The sequence below is a fragment of the Dipodomys ordii genome, unplaced genomic scaffold, assembly GCF_000151885.1.
Source record: "Dipodomys ordii isolate 6190 unplaced genomic scaffold, Dord_2.0 Scaffold9, whole genome shotgun sequence".
Taxonomy (NCBI): domain Eukaryota; kingdom Metazoa; phylum Chordata; class Mammalia; order Rodentia; family Heteromyidae; genus Dipodomys; species Dipodomys ordii.
In genome coordinates this window covers 2,161,480-2,183,133 of record NW_012267225.1, presented here as the reverse complement: position 1 = coordinate 2,183,133, position 21,654 = coordinate 2,161,480, and the positions used below count along the sequence as shown (strand labels likewise).

At 41.8% G+C, this 21,654-nt stretch overlaps 1 protein-coding gene across 1 annotated transcript in view; it reads right to left on the bottom strand.

Moving 5' to 3' along the window:
• Prkcq (protein kinase C, theta) overlaps positions 1-21,654 on the bottom strand; it is an 83,308-nt gene that overhangs the window by 40,245 nt on the left and 21,409 nt on the right. The window contains exons 2-4 of the mRNA XM_013009372.1: positions 9,122-9,248; positions 5,681-5,880; positions 2,818-2,878 (exon numbers count right to left, since the gene is read on the bottom strand). Of these exons, the coding sequence (XP_012864826.1) occupies positions 2,818-2,878; positions 5,681-5,880; positions 9,122-9,239 (379 nt within the window). The 5' untranslated portion in view covers positions 9,240-9,248. The remainder of the gene's footprint in view (positions 1-2,817; positions 2,879-5,680; positions 5,881-9,121; positions 9,249-21,654) is intronic.

Sequence of the window (21,654 nt, the reverse complement as noted above, 5' to 3'; positions counted from 1 at the left end):
AGTGGCGCTGTGGTTCAAGTGGTAGAGCGCTAGCCTTGAGCTGAAGAGCTGAGGGACAGTGCCCAGGCCCAGAGTTCAGGCCCCACGACTGGACCCCCCCCCCAAAAAATAAAGGAAAAAGAAAAAAATGAGCTTTACAGTTTAGGTGGGGAGGGGGAAAGGGGAGGAGGAGTGTAGTTGTGGAGGTGGGAGGGAAGGGATGGTAGGGGAAAAACAAAGGAAGAGCCAACAGTGCTCCATAGGAAATATACTCATTACTTTGCTCATGTAACTGTAACCCTTCTGTACAGTATTTTCACAATAAAAATCTTCTTAAGAAAAGAGATAACAGTTTTGTCAAGGGCAGATTTTTCAAGGACAAGACTGGAGTAATCTGTGTATGGAGAGCTAAAGTATTAACCCTTTTGTGGGATAGACTATTGTTGAGCCTTCCATGGAGGGATTCAGGAGACAGGATATTATCTTCAATGTTATTCAAGTTTAAATTTCCTTAAACTTCCCTTTTCTCTTGCCTTCTCTTTCCACACCATCTTTCACACTTTTTATTTTCCTAGGGTATACATTTTAAGAGCTAGCTTAGCTTTTTTTTTTTTTTTTTTGCCAAAGGCCAGCCTCTCTACCACCTGAGCCACAGCTCCACTTTGGGCTTTTTGCGAGAAGAGTCTCACAGAATTTCCTGCCTAGACTGGTTTTGAACTCTGATTCTCAGATCTCAACCTCTTGAGTAGTTAGGATTACAGTTGTGAGTCACCAGTGCTCAGCTCATTTCTTTTTCTTTCTTTGAAAGTTTTATTATGGAAAAATTGAAATATGCACAAATCTGATGAAATATTAAGATCAATTTTCAAATGTTAACTATTCGGCTTCAACAACAAGCAACTCAGAGCCATTGTTTTCTACTAGAACCTTATCTACTTTCCCTATCCTGTACCAATAAATTATTTTGAAACAAACTCCCTGTATTATATTACTTAGCCTATAAGACTTTCAGCCTGTCTGTAAAAGAACAAGGCTCCCTTTGAGAGAGAAACATAACGATCATACATTGTTATCACATAGAAAACATGAAGAGCTATGACTCAATCATCTAGAACCCGGTGAGTGTTCAAGGTTTCCCTGACTGTCCCATACTATTGCTTTCATTGTCTCTGGACACATAAGGAACTAGATGTGTTTTACAGAAGCAATGTAAATCTGAGCAAAAATTCAAGGGTTGAACATGGCTAATTCCAAACTCTAAAATAAAAAATCCAAAACTTTTTTCATTTTCTTGACCAACATTTGAACTCAGGGTCTCGTGTTTGCTTGGCTGGCACTATCACTTGGGCCATGCCTCTAAGTCCCTTTTTTGCTGGTTAACTGGTGATGGAATTTCTTGGATTTTCTGCCTGGGCTGGTTTTGAACCCTGATCCTCCGGATCTCAGCTTTCTGAGTTACAGAGATGAGGCCCCAGTGCTTAACACAAATCTGAAACTTTATGAGCACTGACAGACTACAACAGGTGTAAAATTCCATGCCAGAAAATTGCTTCATGAACAAATTTACTTAAAATATATAAAATTATCTTCAGGCTATGGGCATGAAACATTAGAAAATTCAATCTCTCAAGGTATCTCATATCTCATTATGGATGCTTAGATATCCCCAAATCCAAAGTCAACTAAATCAGAAATTCTGATCCCAACCATTTGGGGTAAGCAATATTCAACCTGTAGGAAAACAAATTTAGAAAGAAGGAAAATCAAAGCAGTCTAGCATCAGGGAGTTCCAAAGTTCACTCTGCAGTGTAGAATTTGATGATTTTGGTCCATATCCAGTTAAACAGCACTGACAGACTCTCAAAGGCATCCAACACACAATTCTAGTAAATTAGCTTCTGTGACTAAAGTCTATACAGTACATGGAACCTAAACTCTTTTAGCACTAGGCTTCCTTATGCTTTGTTGTTCCTGAAAGGAACTAATTTTCAACTCTAGCATTATGCCAGTAGATTTGTGGAGAATTTTTTTTTTTTTTTGGTTGGTCGTGGGGCTTGAACTCTGGGCTTGGGCGCTGTCCCTCAGCTCTTCAGCTCAAGGTGAGCGCTCTAACACTTGAGCTACAGCGCCACTTCCAATTTGTGGAGAATTTATTGTTAGTTTCTTATTTGTTTTAGTAATAGTGTAATATTTGTTCTGCAAATATATATATATATATATATATATAGTGTATGTATGTGTGTGTATGTTTGTATATATATGTGCACATATGTATGCATACATAGCAACACATTATCATTTTACATTAAATTCCTAAACTATAAAACAGAGACTTAAAAGCACCAGGCATGAGTTCACCCAATTAAAAAATAAATGATGTAAATGTTTTGTATTTACATTTCTATTATATTTATTTATTTGGTGATACTGGGGTTTAAACTCTTACTAGTGTTGCTTACTGCATTGACGTTCTACCACTTGGGCCATGCTTCCATCCATGCTTTTTGCTGGCTATTTGAAGATGAAGTCTCAAGGACATTCCTGCCTAGGCTGGCCTTAAGAATTTAATCCTTGAGCAGTTTGGTGTGAGCCAACATTTGTGCTTTATTTTTTTTTTCATTTCTAGTTGTAATTTCTAAATTCAATTATTTCTGTTTCTTTTTCTTTTATGTCTGTCTGGCCCAGATAACTATGTCCAATTCATGTCTGTACACTACTGGAAATTTTAATAAAGTTCCTTGTGCTGCTTTTTTCTCCTTGCAACAGTGAAACAAGTTACTCTTGAATGAGAGTCTGTGCCCTTCCCACCCCCAAACAGGAAAAAGAACTGTCACTTGCCACTCATTTCCAGAAAGTATCTTGCATTCATGAGCATTCGTCCTTGAGGTTTCAGCTCTAGCTAAGGGAGAGAGGGAGAGAAATATCAGTCAGGATCAAGCCCTGAGCTTGATGACGTCATCACCAGCCACGGGGTGAGGGGTCAGGGAAGAAACCATTGATTCTGTCCTTCGCTTGTCATCGTCTGAGCCGTGCAGCACCCCTGACTACAGGCTTTTTGTAGGAAACCACCTCAGCAAGTTACCCACTCCCCTTAGGGAGGAAACTTTGCATAAAGTAGAGGCAAAATTCAAAGACACATGCTATTTGGTTTTCATCCTGTGTGACACTGTTTATCTGAAGAGCTCCAAGAGTGCAGATCCTGAGTTTCATCACTGACAGAAGTAAGCAGCCATCAGGACTAGCTCCCAGAGGACAAAGTAGGGCTTTTGAAATAAAGAGCAATTCTGCTTTGAGAGACCCATGACCCTCTGCTTTTCCCATTGGATGCAAACCCAGGTTAGGTAGGAGAGTAGCCTTTGCTTTCAGAGAGGCAAAAATTTCCTTGGGAATATTCCAGATGCTCTATGAAAGGGATTCTAATTAGATGGGTCTGGTAAAAGAATATATATATATATATACACACATATATTGCATATGTATACAAAGTATATATAAAATGTATACATCAGTATATATGAATATAAGTATATATGCTTATACATAAGTATATGAGTATATTAAATATATATACATATATGCATATATGCTTATATATGTGAGCATAATATATATATATAAGTTATATAGAAGGGATCAGAACAAAGTGCCATGTTAGGAGTTGATTCAGGATCTTATGTAATGTGACATATATTGGAGAACAGGACAAAGCTCAGAGGATCATTAGCATTAATATATATGTGTGTATATTTATATATCATATATATTTATGTGTCATATATACACACAGAACATTAGTGGACTAAAATGAGTAAGAAAAGAGGTGAATCAAAGGCATGATTTATCATCGCATTCATGGATTCGCTGAAATAAATGAGAACTAGCAAGAGATGTGCTTTTAAACCTAGAGTTGAATTTGAATTGCAGTTAAATAATTTCCTACCCATGTGACCTTATATAAACTGCTCAGCCTCCCAAGATGTCTGAGAAACTGACATAATAGCAATTGCATTTTAGGATTACAGTTTTATGATAAACTCTGACTGTTTGGCTACCTGTAAGTTCTCATGTAAGCTTAAATAGATCAGTGGGTAGAGAGATGTTTTCAGTATCAAGTGGAGACATCATGGCTGGCAGATTTGTGAAGCGAGCAATAGAAATGAAGGCAAAAACAGAAAGAGAAGAGGGAGGAGTTGGGGCCTGATCCTCACTACTGGTGCAATCAGTACGGTGTGAGGAAATGTGTTATCGACATTCAGGATACAGCGGTGATGCAGGAAACTAAACCAGGGGCAGTGCAGCTACTGGAAAGCGATGCTCATAGAAAGACATGTTTTTCTCTTGCTTCTGGGAGTGAAGGAGAAAGCCATGAGTTTAGTGGCGACCTGAAAAAAGCAGGAGCTCAGTCTCAATGCATTACTTACCCACAGAATAGTTGATGGAGATGAAAGGCAAGTTTGAGAGAATCCATTTATAATGGAGGAATTAATTTTTAAAAAGCAGTTTATAATAGAAGCAAGGGAAACTATTAGTTTAAGATAATCTGAGATAAAAATAAATTAAGGACCTCTCCCCCACACCCCCACCACAATTACAGCTTAAAATCAGAAAAGGAGGGTGAATTGGTTAAATAAGGATCCAAATGCCGCTTGAACACTATATGACCATCTGTAGCATCAGTTCTTTAACCTTTCCTGACTCACTTAAACAGCTGATCTAGAGGAGTCTGGATCCTTTTATCCAAGCTCAAAGCAGAAACACTCAATTGAAACCTCTGAACTATGTTCTATACACATACCCACCTTCAATAAAACCTTGGCTTGTAGCTGTCTGTAAAGATTACATCAGTTACACCAGCAAAAATTTGTATACTTTCCTAAAGAATACTTTTTCTTGTGTACCCAAAATGGACACCAAAAATGTAGTTTTTGGCCTTCTCTCATTCCCCTGTGAAACCTGAGAACTGAAACTCTTTTGTGTAGATTTCTAAAGTCTGAGGTATAGTAAAGCAAGAAATGGAAAAGCAAGATCCTCACCTTTGACATAAATGATATACACATTAGTAAAATGTTTTCTGGGTTTCAGATCATGTAAAGGCAGATTTTATAGATACACTTTTATTTCAGATCACGTAAAGGCAGATTTTATGGATACACTTTTATTTCATTTGGTGTCCTTAGAAGTTTGTATTAGCATTTTTTAATGCACCCATGTTTTACTCCTCCCTTTAATATTTCTAAACATCTGCTACCCCAACAGTTATAACCTAGATTTGCAAGAGTGGTGTACTAAGCATGAGTTGTGGATGATGTTTTTGGTACAGCATAAGCTATTTAACTCCATTATGGCTTAAAACCATTGATAGATAAACTTGAAAGAGGTCTTTCTGCTAGCCTCTCACAATCAGATATCTTGAAAATAGTTTCTCCCCTTCAAGAAGAACTTTTGATATTTCCAAACTTAACAGTGAAAGATCAACCACAGATTTTCATAGCCTTCTCTACTGTTATGTAAGCACCAGAGAGATCTGAATATATTTATACATTTTGAAGGTCATAATAAATTGTCATTGTCATCACTAAATCACTAAGGAGGAAGTGTATGCGTTTACCCCAGGCCTGGGAAATCCTGACAGAAACTTGGAGCTGGCTAACAGCAAGGTGCATAGATTTGATGAACTAGAGTTCACAGCTCCAACACTTACCCATAGCTCTGTCCTCCCATTGTTCTTCCTGCATCTCTCGGCCAGCGAGTAGAGCTCTACTGTAGTTTCTGAAATGAGGTCCACATTTTTGCCTTTCACAATGATCTGCATCACTCTTCCCTTGTTAATATGGGCGTCGAAGGTGCTGTCCCAGGGCGGGTACATGGTTGGTTTCTTCTGGATATACATCTGCCCATTTTCTAGGACCACAAAGGTAGAATTCTCATGACTCATTCAGGCAACGTTAGAGAATCATTCAACTTAATGGTAACACCAACTCCCTCTGCTCTCTGGAATGGGTAATTCTGTTGTGAAGACAAAAATAACAGAGACAACGCAGGTGACAGAACACACCATTCCATGGTCGAGATGCGAGGTCAATCTTCAGAGTTGCATGTAGGTTATTTATTTATTTTTGCAAACATTTCAAAAGTTTAATGAAAATACTGAAAGATGTTTGATTATCCCTTCAAACAAAGCACAACCTGAAACCAAAATAAAGGATACCAAACTGTATTTTAATTACTGACAGTAGGTCTTAGTAAACACTCATTTACAAATTACCTTGGCTTATGTGTTTGTAAATAGAAGTTCTTCAGCCTTCTGGAAATAAGAAAGTATATTCTCAAAATATTAAGTGTATTTTGAGGAGATCCTTCAAAAGTATGACAAACATTATATGCCATATTTTCAGAAATGTTTATACCTATCACTACAGCTATTCCATTACTTTAGTTTCAGTAACTTTTCCAAACAAAATGCATGTAGGTAATTTAAACAATAGGCATCGGATAATGTCTTAGACTGCAAATATTTATGAGTTGATTGCTTCACTTTGGGCATGAATATCTGAGCAAATAAAACTTTAAATAAATCTCTAAGACAGGGCACATACGTGGAATGCCTACACTCTAGAGGCTAAAGCAGGACGACCTCAAGTTCAAGGCCGGCTTGGGCTAGATAGCAAGACCCTTTCCTAAAGTATCAAAACCAAAACACATAAAGGGAACAACAAACTTAAACTGTTCTGCCTTTTGATATCCTCCTTTATTAGACAGTAGGTCTTGGTCATGTGATTAATTTCCCGGGCATCCAATGAAAATAATAGTCAGTATAAAACAACTGCAAGACGCAGTGGCACAATCTGGGTTTATAATGACAACCTCTTTAAAGAGAGTTAAACATTGCCATTTGGCATAAATACACTTAAAAGTTGAACCACTGCCTTCTCAAATTCTTCTTTTATCCTCTCTTTCTTTAGACAGTGCTGCGGTTTCAACCCAGAGCTGGCTAGGTTGGTGCTCTACCACTTGAGGTATCCCTCCAGCACTATTTTCATTTTTTGCTGGCTATTTTGGAGACGGGAAAAAGAAGTCCTGGTTATGGTTAAGAACAAAGCTACAGACAGCATGGTTCCTTTATGAAAAGCTGGAGAAATTTTACTAGGGGAATTAAATAGTTTAGTCACATTTCTACCCACATTAGGATGAACAGGACCATTTTCAAAGGCTCACAAACAGAAAGCGCCTGCCATAGCCTGTTCATTCTCTTGACTCATCTCTCTCTCTCTCTCTCTGTCTCTGTCTCTCTTTCTCTTTCTCTCACTCTCTCTCCCTCTCCCTCCCCCCTCTGTCTCACACACACAATGCAGCTTCACACAACCAAAGTTCAAAACCTTCCTTAAGTCCTGTAAGAACAATACTTGCGTGATAACATTCAGAGTGATTTCTAATGAGAACAAAACCAACAACACAAGAATCAAACCGAGAAATCGCCACAGTCCACAGGCCAATCTTTTAGAAAAACTGTTTCCTTCTTTTCTGACAAGGTCTCTTGATCCACATGGCTGATTAGACCAAGTTCAAAGGCAAGACCAAAAGAAGAAGGAAATTTCAAAAAAAAAGAAAAGAAAAGAAAAGAAAAAGACTCTCTAGAGGCAAATGTCAGTGAGACCTAAAGCTGGAGAGAGCACCGGGTCCAGGAGACACATTGAGTCCAAAGCAGCTTTGAAAAACTTAGACATTTTACACTTCAAAGATGTCTGTGACATTTGCAAGGGTTTAGGTTGGGAGCAAGTGGCATTCTCACTTTTAACTAAACAGGAGAAAACTTGGGGCAGAGGGAAAAAAAATCAAGATGTTACAGTCTCCTTGCCTTTGATGTACTTAGAGTGTGGCTGGAGGGGTGAACTGAGCCGTAAAATGTTTTTGCTTTATTTTTGTTTTTTGTTTTAGCTATTGGTTTGAGGCAGCACAGTGGGATTTAGACTTCTCAGAATTCTGACCTGTTTGCCTCCAATGGAAGTTCCACCACTTGACTCAGTTTCCCCTTGCATCTGTGAGGGCTCCCAGTCCCCTACAGAGGTCTCCTAAGGACCTCTTATTCTACTCTCCGTAGAATAACAGACATTTTTCTGTATCCATCCTTCTCCTCTCCCTTTAAATGCCTTACTTACCATTACTTATCACGTTGTAGTTTGGATGATTGCCTTTTGCTATGAGAGTAGGAGCTGTCAAGGGAGAGAGCTCTTTCTGGACTTGCTTGTTATTTTTTGTGTTGTGTTTTCCTCTCTGCTCTAGTCCCAGGGCCCTCAAAGTAGGCTCTTCAAGAACACTTTTGTGTATGGTAGTTATGAAGACTTACTTCTCTAGTTACTTCAAATCTCTACCCTTGTGGGCTGGGGGTCACACGTCTCCTGAACCAGTCTGAATGCAGGGACTCAGGAAAAGGTTATGAGGATGGGAAGGTTTTGGTATATAAACTTTCCCCCTACCTTTCCCTTGGAAAGTCCTCAGAATCCTAAAAAGCAGAAGGAATGAATGGAAGCCGAAGGGACCACACACATAGTCCATTAGAAACAGAAGACTCTAAGTCTATGGAGGGAATCTTGGCTCACAGACACAGTTGGACCCCTTGGCATGAACTTGCTGCTTGGACGTGTTCACCTAAGACATGGCTATACTTCCATTCAGGTAGGATCTTAGTAAGTGCAAGTTGCTAGAATTTGGATTATAATGGTTCATGATAGATTTAGTCTCCCAAACTTCACCAAGCTTAGCCAAGGAAACAATAAGCAGTCTTTAGAGTTGATCCCAAGATCAAATTAGATTAGGCAGTATTAATCTACTGGTAATCATTTAAAGCAACTAGGCTTATGAGTAGAGGTTATACATCCTCTATCTGCTGCTTCTGCATTAACACTTCACCTAATTTCCTCAACCTTTTGCCTTATCTTTGTTTATGTGAAAAAACCCCAAAACAGCAGTGGGTCTTAAGGTTCTAGTCAGTACGTATCACTTAGTATACGTCCTTAAGACACACTGGACATTGATGTCTTGAGCTGAAAATTCCAGTTGAATCAAATGACCTTGAAGGTCCTGGAAGGACATCATCCAATATACATAGCCAGAGTCACCTCCCCACCTCAGTCCCCATTCTTACCTGATTCAACATACTCTTTTACAAGTACGGCACAGTATGGGTTCACAGCCTCACCCTGACAGGACTGGCAGGTCCCACAGTCAAAGTTGGACAAACCAATCCGAAGAAATGGTGACATGGTTGCTCCCTGGAAAATGACAAAAGATAAGCACTGTTTCAGGCTGTCAGATATTTTTGCTGTTCTGTTCTCCACTTAACCAGTGTTTTATTATGGACAGCCAGAGCCTTCAATGGATCCACTATCCAGCTGAACAAATGCTTCTATTTCCGCTTCTGCAAAGCACATTCTGGACTCCCCCCAAACCACAGACTGACTTGCCAGAGCTCTAGGCTGTCTGGAAGTGTGCATCCAACTTTGCTAGTGAGAACGAAGGAAAGAGCTAATTGCAAGCAGTCTCAGAGAGTTAAGTTTAATGGCTTCAGCGTGAAGCAAACATTTTCCAGCATTTTGTTTTGTTATTCCTGAGGTGCACAAGAAACAGCACATAGTAATCAGAAAATGAGTTGACAAAGAGTGAGTCTATTTTAGTCACGCCAGTTAAATATGACACTGCAAATTCTTACATGGTCTATTTATGTGGGTATTGGAATTGTCTCTAGGCGTTTAGCAGCTGATCCGTATTCCTTTTGGATATTTTTACAAAAGTCTGTTTTTGTCATAGTCTCTCTCTCTCTTATGCACGCACACACATGCACAAACCATGCTCATACCCACACAGACATAAAATGAGCCTTTGAAACACAGACAATTAAAAAATATCTTAAGTCAGGCTGGGAATGTGGCTCAGTGGTAAAGCACTTGTCTTGCATGCCTGAGGCCCTGGGTTTGATTCCTCAGCGCCTTATAAACAAAAAGAAGTGGCGCTGTAGCTCAAGTGGTAGAGCGTTAGCCTTGAGCTGAAGAGCTGAGGGACAGCGCCCAGGCCCAGAGTTCAGGCCCCACGACCAGACCCCCCAAAAAATATCTTAAGCCATTAGCTATTGAAAAATATGGTTTGAATATTGTATGAAAAACAATAATGACTTACTCTCAAAAGATGAACTAAGTTCTTCACAAATGCAAAAACAAAAAACCCAAACCCCACCCCTTTTTTCTTTTGCTTTTTCGGTCTGAGACTGGTGTTCAAACTAGATACCTGATGCTTTGTCTCATAAGCTAGTGCTCTACCAACTGAACCAAAAGTCCTCTTAATAATTAGGCTTGCCTAGAGATCTAGGTGAAAATTATCACAGTGTTGGATACAGATTCCAGAAACCAAGTCTGGTTGATCTGCTGTTATGTCTTTGTTTGCTTTGCCCACTCACCTCAACTAAATACCTTTTCTTTTTTTATGTTTTTTAAAATTTTTACCAGTGTCTCCATGAAATATTACTGATCTGAAACTGAAGTCTTCAGCAACAAAGTTATTTCCTTGCTTCCTCCCTCAACTTGAACCTTTCTAGCCCTATTTCCCCTATTTGTTAAGTCAACAAATACTTAATATTGTTGGTCCTTCCTGCCTCTGTATGGCAAAGTGAGAGACACAGTAACCTAGCTAGAGTATTGGGCCTCTCATAGCTAATCTAACAAAACCCTTGGAGAACCTCAAGTATTCCAGAATGTTCTTTGGATAAATTGTGAGTCTGTGGAGAGACAAATTGACAGATGCTCTTAGTTTCACAGACATTGGTGAAGTCTTGATTTCCGGTAGAGTTTGGAAGGCTTATCAAAAGGAAGTAGTTATCTGAGCACCATTTATTGGGTGTTGTTAGTTTCTGAAATGTTTCTGCATAGACCACAGGGTGGAATTCCAGTCAGATGGCATTGTCACTGGGGGCATCCTTTGTCTCATGACTTAGCATTCTTGGGCAGCAGCTGGGCTACTGACTGGAAGTCCTGACAGGATTTCTGGGAGAACTTTTCCTTCCCTGGGAGTTTCCACCTGGGGGTGAGTTTCAGGTTGTCTTGATTTCTCCAGCCATCAGGAAAAAAATCCCTGAGAAGTCTCTGCTTTCATAGAAATCTTAATCATGGTAGACCTTGAAGGATTTCCTTTGTACAAGTAAGGGGAATTCTAAGTTAAGACCTAATTTGAGTGCTAATTTGAGTCCAGACGGATCACCAAGTCTGAGTTACTACCACTCTGACCTTTGGGAACTTGTCATTGCTATTTTCAGGGTGTGTTTCTCCATTAGGCAGCTGCACAACAGGAATCTGTCTCAGGAATGGATGGAAAGCTATGAGGTTGCTAGGGTTTCTCTTACTTCCTGGGAGAGAGCTGTAGTGAGCTTCTCCTTCATTCTCAGGGCCTTGATTAGATATCAATGACTTCCTTAACCAAAAATGCCTTCATTAGAGTCATTTGCACTATTCTCCTACCCATAAGCCTTTGGACAATTTACCCACAGCATGTATCTTGTTTTGTTGTTTGTTGTTTTGGTTTTATGTGTTGGGCAGTATTGGGATTTGAACTCAGGGACTTGCATTTGCTCAGTAAGCCCTCAGCCATTTTAAGTCAGGTTCACTGAATTTTATGATTTATTTTTCAGAGAAGGTCTCATGATTTTTTTTTTTTAAGCTCTAGGGTAAGCTTCCAACTCTAACCTTCCTACTCCACTTTCCAAGGAGCTGGTATTACAGTTATGCATCACCATTTCAACTGTACTTCTGGGAAGGTTTAGTTACAGATCTCTGGAATTTGTGTAGGTACATATGTTAAGAGCAAAGGTGTGGGGTAAGCCTGGTGGATGAAATTAACATCAAAGACAATCCGTAGTTGTTTTGCTCTAGGAGCTCAGAGCCGATGGCAGGGATAAGGGGAATTTCCCTGACTGTTAAATAGAAAGGAGAGTTCCTTGGGTACAAAACGATCTGGCTAAACAGAATGCTTCAGGGCAGAACTTGTGGAGCTGTCCTCTGTACGATTCAGTTAACCTAGTCGTACTCTCCATCCAACAGTCTCACACGACACAGCAAACAGGTATGTAAGATGACTGATTGGTCCGGCTTTTTTAACAGGGCAAGATCAGGTCCCTTCATGTCCCCAGTCGAGCAATAAATCACATGCTCTGTTCTCCCCTACCATCTCCATGTTTAGCACTTATATTTCCACCAGTTCTCACTTGGAGCACACCACCTTCTTTTTTCAGAGCTGCCCCTTCGTTTTCTTTGCCAGCTACGTGACTGGAGGCATGACCTTCAGCCTCTCTTGGCTCTTCCTCACTTGCTTTGTCTCCTCCCTGCCTGCCTTCGCCTTCAGTTTTGCCTCATCTCCATCTGCATTGCCTCTTGTTTGACGAACTATCGCAGATGTGATTTATTCTGCCTTTGCTTACCCCCTCATTCTCTAACGTCGATGCTATTGTCCATATGGTTTTAGGATCTTGCCATTGATTCTCCAATGGCTTCATAGCTCTCCATTTTTAGTAAATCTGTACCCCACTTTGGAATTGTGGTCCTGCTTCACTCCGTCCTTTGCTTCCCCCTAACCTACCTTCTTTATCTGCAAGTTCCTGCTTAGTCTCCTCTTTGGTTCCTCTCTCCCCTATTGCCATTACCATCTCACCCACTCATCTTGTTGAGATTCACTAGGTCCTTCTGTGGCGTCCTATGTACACTGCTAGACAGCAACTACCCCCTTTATATGCCTTGCCACTACCATTTCTAAAGACTGAATGTGGTACCATCTAGGAGTCCTGTTGTGATCTGATGTCTCCAGGTCTCTGCTATCATAAGTGGTGGGGACTTTGTAGAAACCCACCAGACTGTCTCCTTCTTAATCATCAAGACGCTTCATAAACTCAAGTGAGTTGAGTGAGTGAGGGCAAATGGGTCCCTTAATTCCCTTGTCCTTAAGGTAGAAAAAGGATTTCCTCTGTTACCCCACTCCCTTGGACAGGCAGTTGGCCCATGGGGGATGGGAGAAGCAGCAGTATGGGAGCTCACATTGCCTTACTATAAATAGACCTATGGCTATCTTCCCTAAGAAGACTGGATGTTAAGAGCACGGACCGTGATGTCATCTACTGTGCGTCTCCATAGCTGACACCCTGCCTCCTAGCTGGTAGCTGCTCAATGCATTGGTTTTACTAAGGCAGTTAATTGGTAAAAGTAACCTGTTACGTAATCTCTTACCCTATTTTTCTTTTACCTGCAAGGACACACAACAACCAAGTGAAACAACAGTCAGGGGTTAGAGGAAGTGGCACACAAAGGAAGCATCCCAACACTGGTACAGTCAGAGCAGATCGATGCCCTCATGGGCTCAGCCACTCGAGTTCTGTAACCTCTGTAACCCTGTTTTCTCATTTGGAAAGTGCTGGTATTACTGCTAGTAGTCTCAAAGGACTACGAGGATGAATTGGGCGAACACACATAAGAGGCTTAGAATGGAGCTGGCACATAGTAAACTCTCAATAAATTTTAGTTATTAGTATTACCCCTGATATGTTTTCTAATAGACTTTCTTCACTTTATTGATTTCTGCCAAGCAGGGGCAGGAGAAGAGTAGAAATAGTCTTTCAGGGACACATGTTATCTGAATTATGTGACCTTCATCTGCGCTCTGCTACCCAGCTCTCATCCAGCCTCTATAGATCTTCTGCAGAGTACCCTCTACCCTCAAATACGGCTAGCACTTACCCTGATGAACATCAGCTATGTCCATGGAATCATCCACATTTTTGCGATTCCAACTCTAAAACACCATTGTAATATGTGCTTGAAATGACTCCTTCCAAGCGCCACAATTTCACCTTTAAGTGTGATCTCATTTGTCTTTGGCACATGGTTTTGATGCAGGTTATTGCTCGGTGGGTATACTTTAGGTTCCAGGAACTGAGCAGAATGGAGAATTCTGGTCCCCTGACTCACTGGATATGAGGCCTTGCTTACTGAGGCTGACTCACCCTGCATAAATCACTTCACCTGAATGCTTTTGTGGTGATGCTAGAGTTGTCCACATACCTGAATCTGATGAGGATCACATTCACAGAGCTAGAAAGTAAATAAATGTGCTATATCTGCATAACAGCCCAAAAAGAATGCCAGGTCTTCTCTTCCTGTGCAATAGTGAGTCTCTCTCTCTCTATCTCCTTTCCTCCCTCCCTCCCTCCCTCTCTCCCTCTCTCCCTCCCTCCTCTCCCTCCTTCCTTCCTTCCTTCCTTCCCTACCCCCCCTCTCTCTGTGTCTTTTTTCTTTCTAAATTGAACTGCATATTAATTGCTTTGATTTGCCTAGAGAAGTCTCAGTGGCAGGGGAGATTACTATAGGAAAAAAAAGTCATCACTTGTATCAAATCCTTTAATGTGTAGAAGAGAGAATCCAGACTAGTCACTAGTAAACTTGGAGATGAAAGGGAAACACATTTAATGTTTTCCAATTACATCAGTTCAGCTAAACTGGGTAAGCATTAGCTCAGAAAAAAATTTGGCAAACTAAGCTACATCCTACAGCATTTACATAATTTTGACTTTCTTCTCTCCTCCCCCATTTCCTCCTATTCTTCCTCTTTTACCTTTATTATTTCCTCCTGTTCTCCTTCATCTTTTCTTCATCGTCCTCATTCTTTTAAATTTTTTATTGTTATTATGAAGGTGATATACAGAGGAATTACAGGTAAAGGGTACATTTGTTTTTTTCCCCCCTTTTTATTGTAAAAATAGTGTACAGAGGGGTTACAGTTATATGAGTAAGGTAATGAGTATATTTCCTATCGAGCATTGTTACCTCATCCTTTGTTTTTCCCCTACCATCTCTACCCTCCCCCTCCCCCTTCCCCCTCCTCCTCCCTCCCCCTACATTTGTTTTTGGACAATATCACCCTTTCCTTTGCTCTCGTTCCTCATTTCTTTTCCTTTTGTTGGTTGTGGGGCTTGAACTCACAGTCTGAGCACTGTTTCTGAGCCTCTATGTGCTCAAGGCTAGTGCTCTACCACTTGAACCATAGCACCACTTCCGGTTTTTTAGTGATTAATTAGAGATAGGCGACTTTTCTGTCTGGGCTGGTTTTAAACTGTGGTCCTCAGATCTCAGCCTCCTGAGTAGCTAGGATTATAGGCATGAGCTACCAGCACCTGGCTTCCTCATTCTTTTTGATAGTACTAGAATTTGACCTCTGAGACTTCTTCTTCTTAGGCAGGCACTGTATCACTTGAACCACCCCAGGTCTTCCCATGATAAAAACAAAGAGTGGTACAATTATTTTCTTTTCTTATGGTATTGCCAAGATTTAGCCAAATAGGAATTTGGGAACTTAGGCTCCTGCTGTGGGTGATATAAAGCTCACAGCTCTAACCAACCCATCTTTTCTCTGTTTCTCTTTCACAATTTAACAAATGACCCTTAAATTCAAATGTTAGTCATTGGTTTGCTCACAAGGTTGTGCCAACAACTGGAACTGTTGCTCAGTTAAGTGGCTCATCTGTATTCCACAGGATGTCACCTCGGTTCACTCTTTTGTGACTTCAGCAGGGGACAGCTGGAAGAGCTCAGCCTTCCTCTCCTCCTCCTCTGAGGTGTATCCTGGGCTTTTACTTTTTGTATGATTGCTGCAGTCCAAGAGAGTGAGAAGTAAGGAGACTGTAGGTCCCAGGATGGCCTGGAACCACAATAGACCCAGCTATTAATTGAAATGAGGACTTGTGAACATTTGGCCAGGGGTGGCTTTGAACTTCTCTCTAGATTCTTGATTTCTTCTTCCTGAGTAACAAGTGTGAGCCACTTGTGCTTGGCCTGATTGCAAATAGTAATGTATTTTCTCTTCAGCTAGAATGCTACCAGTATTAACTGGCATGAAGATGGAGGAGGAGCAGGGGTGCATGGGAGAGAGGCTCACTGGACCCTGTAGGCTTTCATATCTCATAGCCCACCTGCCCTTTCTCTCCCTGCACTTTTAGTCCCTGGGAGGTGTCTGCCAGTTATGTGAGCAGATGTCATGCATATATGATAGAGCCTCATCATGTGCCACAGAGCTCAGGAATTCACAGAACCAACATTTACCAGGGCACCAGGCTTTCCTTTCAACTTCCTTCCACATTACCGTGCTCCAGATGATTGGTATCTGTCTTGGAAACCCAGGATTTGTTACACAGATCCAGTATATTTGGAGTTCCAACTTCCTTGAAGTGAGTAACTTTTGAGCTGGTATATGTATGTGTATTGACTAGTAACAGTAGTAGTTACTGACAGTATTGACAGTCACACTAGTAGTTATATTAAAACTCAATACACAATATTGATCCAATATAACTGTTTTCTTTTCTTTTTTGGGGGGGGAGGTCCAGTTATGGGGCCTGAACTCTGGGCCTGGGCGCTGTCCCTCAGCTCTTCAGCTCAAGGCTAGCACTCTTGAGCCACAGCGCCACTTCCGGCTTTTTTTGCTTATGTGGTGCTGAGGAATTGAACCCAGGGCCTCATGCATGCAAGGCAAGTGCTCTACCACTGAGCCACCTTCCCAGTCCTAATATAACTGTTGTCCTTTGAACATTTTGTGCCACCTTGGTGCCTGCCCTAAGTGTGAGTAGTCACAGTGACTACATTGCATTTCACTTTTCATTTCTTTCTTTCTTTTGTAAGTGGCAAAGCAAGAAGTTTAACTGGGAGAGAGAAGGTGTATTGTTAAAGAAGGTGGAGGGCTTCAGCTAGATGGCTTGAGAATCAGAGAGAGAAAGGAAAAAGAAGAAGGAAAGGGAAAGGAAGAGGAAGAAGAAGGAGGAGGGAGGGAAGCAGAGAGAGAGGGAAAAGAGAGAAGAAGAAAGACAGACAGGGGGGGAGAGAGAGAGAGAGAAGGAGAGAGAGGGAAAGAGAGATAGAGAGGGAGTGAAAGAGAGAAATGTCCTGTTCCCCAGGCAGGAAATGGAGTTAAAGACTTTCTAATTTTTCATTTCTAAGCAAATCACCCAGCAGGTGTTCTACTCATTGGAGAAGATGACAAAAGTAAAAATGGGAAAGTATTAACTGGATACTGCAGATGCTTTTGCTTTAAGTCCCTGAGCAAGAAAAAAAGAAAAAAAAAAAGAAAATGCTCACTAACGACTTTTCTCCACCATCTGTAGGCAGATGAGTCTTCAGCTTGGTATCCTTGAGGGAGCTCTAACTGGAGGCCATGAAGCAGACTTATGAAGAAACTCCACTCCCCAGAGCTATAAATCTAAGTGTGGTGGTGGGAGGGGCAGCTGGGGAGACAAGCTTGGCTTTTTCTTTTCGCAGCTTCAAGCTTGGACACCTCAGGTATCTCATGGTGGTGGGCCCTGGGAGGAATCCTAGGGAATTTTCCAGTGACTTACAAATCTGTTTCTTAGGCAGCAGATGGGTGGTGTACTTGATATCCATACTCTTACATCTATAATATAAGGATAATAACATTTTCCTACTGACATTAGCTTGCCTTTGTTCACTTGGATGTATACAGATGGGCATAGGGAAGTACTCCTGCGTTTATAAATGGGAGTGCCATGTCGAAAAGCCAAATACTATCACAGATTGAGACTACAGTCATAGAAAAATGAGTTTACTTTCTCTATGACTATGTTCCCACATCTGCAAAATGAAGAGTGGAGTAGATCCACTTCAGAGGCAGGTCTCTGAAAGACTGCCTCTCTCTGTCTTTGTGATGAGGATTCAATAAGCCAATTCACAGCAAATGCTTTTTTTTTTTTTAACAGTGTTTGGTGGCAAAAGTAGCTATTTGATCCTCTAGGAGTTTTCCTCAGCACTGGCCACATAGATACACAACACACATACACACTTACTTTTAGCCATTCCTCAATAAATGTTTGCTAACGATGTTGAGTTTGTGGATATCCCTGTTCTAGATAATCCACGGGACTGTGGCATGGGGCAGCCCTCTAAAAGGCATCAAGGAAGGGGATATTGAGATCCTGGTCTCTACTTTCCTGCCTGTTAAACCTATGAGTGGAGTGACATGGTCAGTTAACCTGACCTGGGTGTTAAAGACTGGACAAGAAATAGCAAAGCCAGCGTTCACTGCTGTGTACATCAGTAGCAAAAACACTCCTGTGCTCAACTGTGCTGCTTTACAGCCTCTCCCACTTCCTCCTGAGGGTGTGTGTATTTTCAGAGAAAATACATTATGTATAGTATCACCACAGCAGGCGGAAATAGCAGTCTGCAGTCCTTACATGAACTGACGGTTTTATACAGAACAACAACATACACGAAACCCTCGATGTGTGAGCTGGAGAGACAGTGGTGGTCTGAGTCATAGATGAATCACATGAAGGATGCTGCAGGTAACAGGGCTGGCTCAGAGCAGGGCACCAGAAGGGTGGGAAAGCAGAGCTGGGACACTGTGAAAGTCATGGTGTTGGGTCACCTTGACAATGACCTTGGTAATACCTTGGACAACTTGAATCTGGGACCCTTCCATAAGGGAAAAAAAGTCAACTCTATTCCTATCACTTTGGACTCTTGTGACAACAGCTAAATTTAAAGACAAACAAACTGTCCATCTTAGAAGACTCTAGTAAGAAAGAAAACTATAACCACATATGTTTCCTGAAAGATAAAGACCTTAATCATGAAATACACTCTTATTATCACCTTTAAAAGTCCTCCTCCTTTTCCCTCTGTTTCTCTTCCTCCCTCTCTTCCCTTCCTCCCCTCTTCTTCCTCTGGCTGATTCTCTGGCTGGGGCTGGTGGGGGAGGGGATGAGCAGTGACAATCTAATGGCGGCATTGGGTGTTACAGTTGACAGCACAAAACCAGCCCAAGTCACCCTCCTTCCCCCTGGAAGAAACCTTTACAATCTGGATAAGAGGAAGTTTGTGTTAAGTGGTTTAAAATGTTTGTTTTCCCAGGAAGGAATCCTGGGAGAGAAGACAGATGGATATGTCCTTGGACTGCAACTGAGGAAAGGGTTAAGCTCTGCTGGCACAGCATTTCTTCCTCCAAACAGCACAACTTAGGACATCTTGGATCTCCTTTTCCTCATCCCAGCCCTCAAATTCTCCCATCCCAGGCCTTCTTGGCCATGGAGATGTGTTGAATGCCTATAGGAAGGTTGGAGAACTTCTTTTAATGAATTATTAATTAATTCATTTTAAAGGAAACTTCATCTTGTTCTAATGAGGGATTTTCTTCCTCTGGCTCTGCTTACCTTTAAGAGAAGTAAATGGGAATGGGACCTTCACAAACTCGGAAATTTATTAAAAATGCCTCCCACGTTAATGACATCCTCTTGTAACACATTCAAGATGATAGCTAGGTCTGTTGGTTTTTTGTTGGTTTGTTTGTTTTGTTTTTACAAATAGGGAAACAAGCTCAGAGAGGTAAAACCTTTTTCCCAGTGTTGTATGGGGAGCCCAATCCCTGAGAGACCAGGAACTAACTCCAGCACCACATCCTTCCCTCCCTCAGGGTCTACTCCAGAGGCTCAGTTTTTTGTTTGTTTTTTGTTTTTCTCTAATGTCCTGTATGCTAAGTGTTGCTGTATGCGTAATTACTTTTAATTGCATCTGACCAAGCTGGTGGCTGTTGAGATCTCTGTGAAGAAACCTCCGGCTTCCCACTGTGCTCTGCGCAGATCCTCACCGCAGAGAAGTACTAATTAAGAGGTGACTTTAATCTTTCACAGTGATTATCTGATGCTTCTCTGGGGCTCTCAAAAGACACTCCCACTCTGGGAGTTGCCGGTGATGAAGCACACTGCTGTCCTCTGATGTGTGTCCAGGGAGACCAGAATACACTGCCCTCTCTGCTTCTACTTCTGTCCTTCCCCACACTTCCTCCTCCTGTGGAGGCCTCTGCAGTTCTGAGCTTCCTGGCTGAGGGTGCGTGAATAAAAGGCAATGTTGGAAATACAACATCAATCTAGGCCGATGGGGGGGGGGGAAGAGGAAGGGGATAGATTTTTCTCTGTAGGAGGAATTATAAGAACTATAGGACTCTCTGGCCTCTTCACTTCCTTTTTTCCTGCCCTGGCTTCAGGGACTCTTGCAGGAAGAGACTCAGGGTGGAGGCTGACTGTGCTATGAATGGCAGGGTGACCCAACTGGGGGGCTGTCCTAAGTGAGACCCCCCAAGATGAGTTGAATTTGAAGAAAATACATGGAAGTCCATATTCAAATCCACTTTTGTCTCCTCTGGGCCTCTAGAAAGCTCAAAGAACCAGCTGGCTTTGGGATTGGAGACATAGGAATGACTTCTAGTAGAGAGACAGTAGGGATTATGAACTTCTTAACATGCTCAACCCAAAATGATGCAGACCATGAAGTTGAAGGTCAAAGGAAGTGATCACACCCTTCTTTCCCATGGAAGGCAGGAGCCTGGGCTGCAGAAATTGGACTGTGGTTCTAACAGTTGATTATGTCTTGTGCTTTCTCAAGAAGGCTGAAACTGGGGCTGGGAAGGTGGCTCAGTGGTAGAGCACTTGCCTTGCATACAAGAGGTCCTGGGTTCGATTCCTCAGCACCACATAAGCAAAAAGCCGGAAGTGGCACTGTGGCTCAAGTGGTAGAGTGCTAGCCTTGAGCTGAAGAGCTGAGGGACAGTGCCCAGGCCCAGAGTTCAGGCCCCACGACCGGACTCAAAAAAAAAAAAAAAAGAAGGCTGAAACCAACAGGAAGTTCCACAAGGAGATGGCTAAACTGGGGGGGAAACCACTTAACCCACCGGAGACTCAGCTTCTTTGCCTGTGGAATGGTTAATCTCTGCAGTCTATTTTATTCCAAAGGCCTGCCATGTGCAATAGCTTGCCTGGTTTAGTAGGTGGACCCCCATTGCACCGAAGTCAACCCACTGGCAGATGAGCCTTCCATCTTGGGGAAATAACCCTTGTATTCTCACGTGACGGGACCAATCTAGAAATGATCCCTGCTCACTAGCCATATTCAAAGCAAAAATATTCATCGAGTATGGACTGTAGGCAAGCACAGGTAGGAAACAGAAACTCTGTTCTTGGAATACGTGTATTTTAGTGGAAACAAAATCCTGAATATGACCGCATGATAGAAACTGTGGAGATCCAAATAGGTGACAACAGAGCATCCATAATTCTAGAACTAGTTTTCCTTCTGAGACAAGAACAGAGCTTGAACACAATACTGAGGTGGGATTACCTGATATAATTCCCTACCCCTTTTGGTATGTTCACTTCCAGCACAGAGGGTTATACATCACGTGGGATGCTGAGATTGTGAGGACTCCAGGCTGGCCTGGAACTGAACTAAAAATGCTGGTTGTGGTGGCACAGGCTTTCATCGCAGCAATGCAAGGAAGCATAGTAGGTGGATCTCAGACCAGTTTAGCCCAGGCAGGAAATGAGACCCTATCTCAAAAATAACCAGAGGAGCCAGGTGTGGTGGTTCAAATCTGTAGTCCTAGCTATTTGGGAGGCAGACATCAGAGGGTTTTTGGTTTGAAGCCAGCCCAGGTAGAAAAGTCTTCAAGGTGCCATCTCAATCAACATGTGGCATCAAGGACCCATAGCATCCCAGCTATAAAGTAAGTGCAATGGCTGGGCACTGTGGCACATGCTTATTATACTCAATGACACAGGAAAGTATAAGCAGGAGGATCACAGGCAGTTTCAGG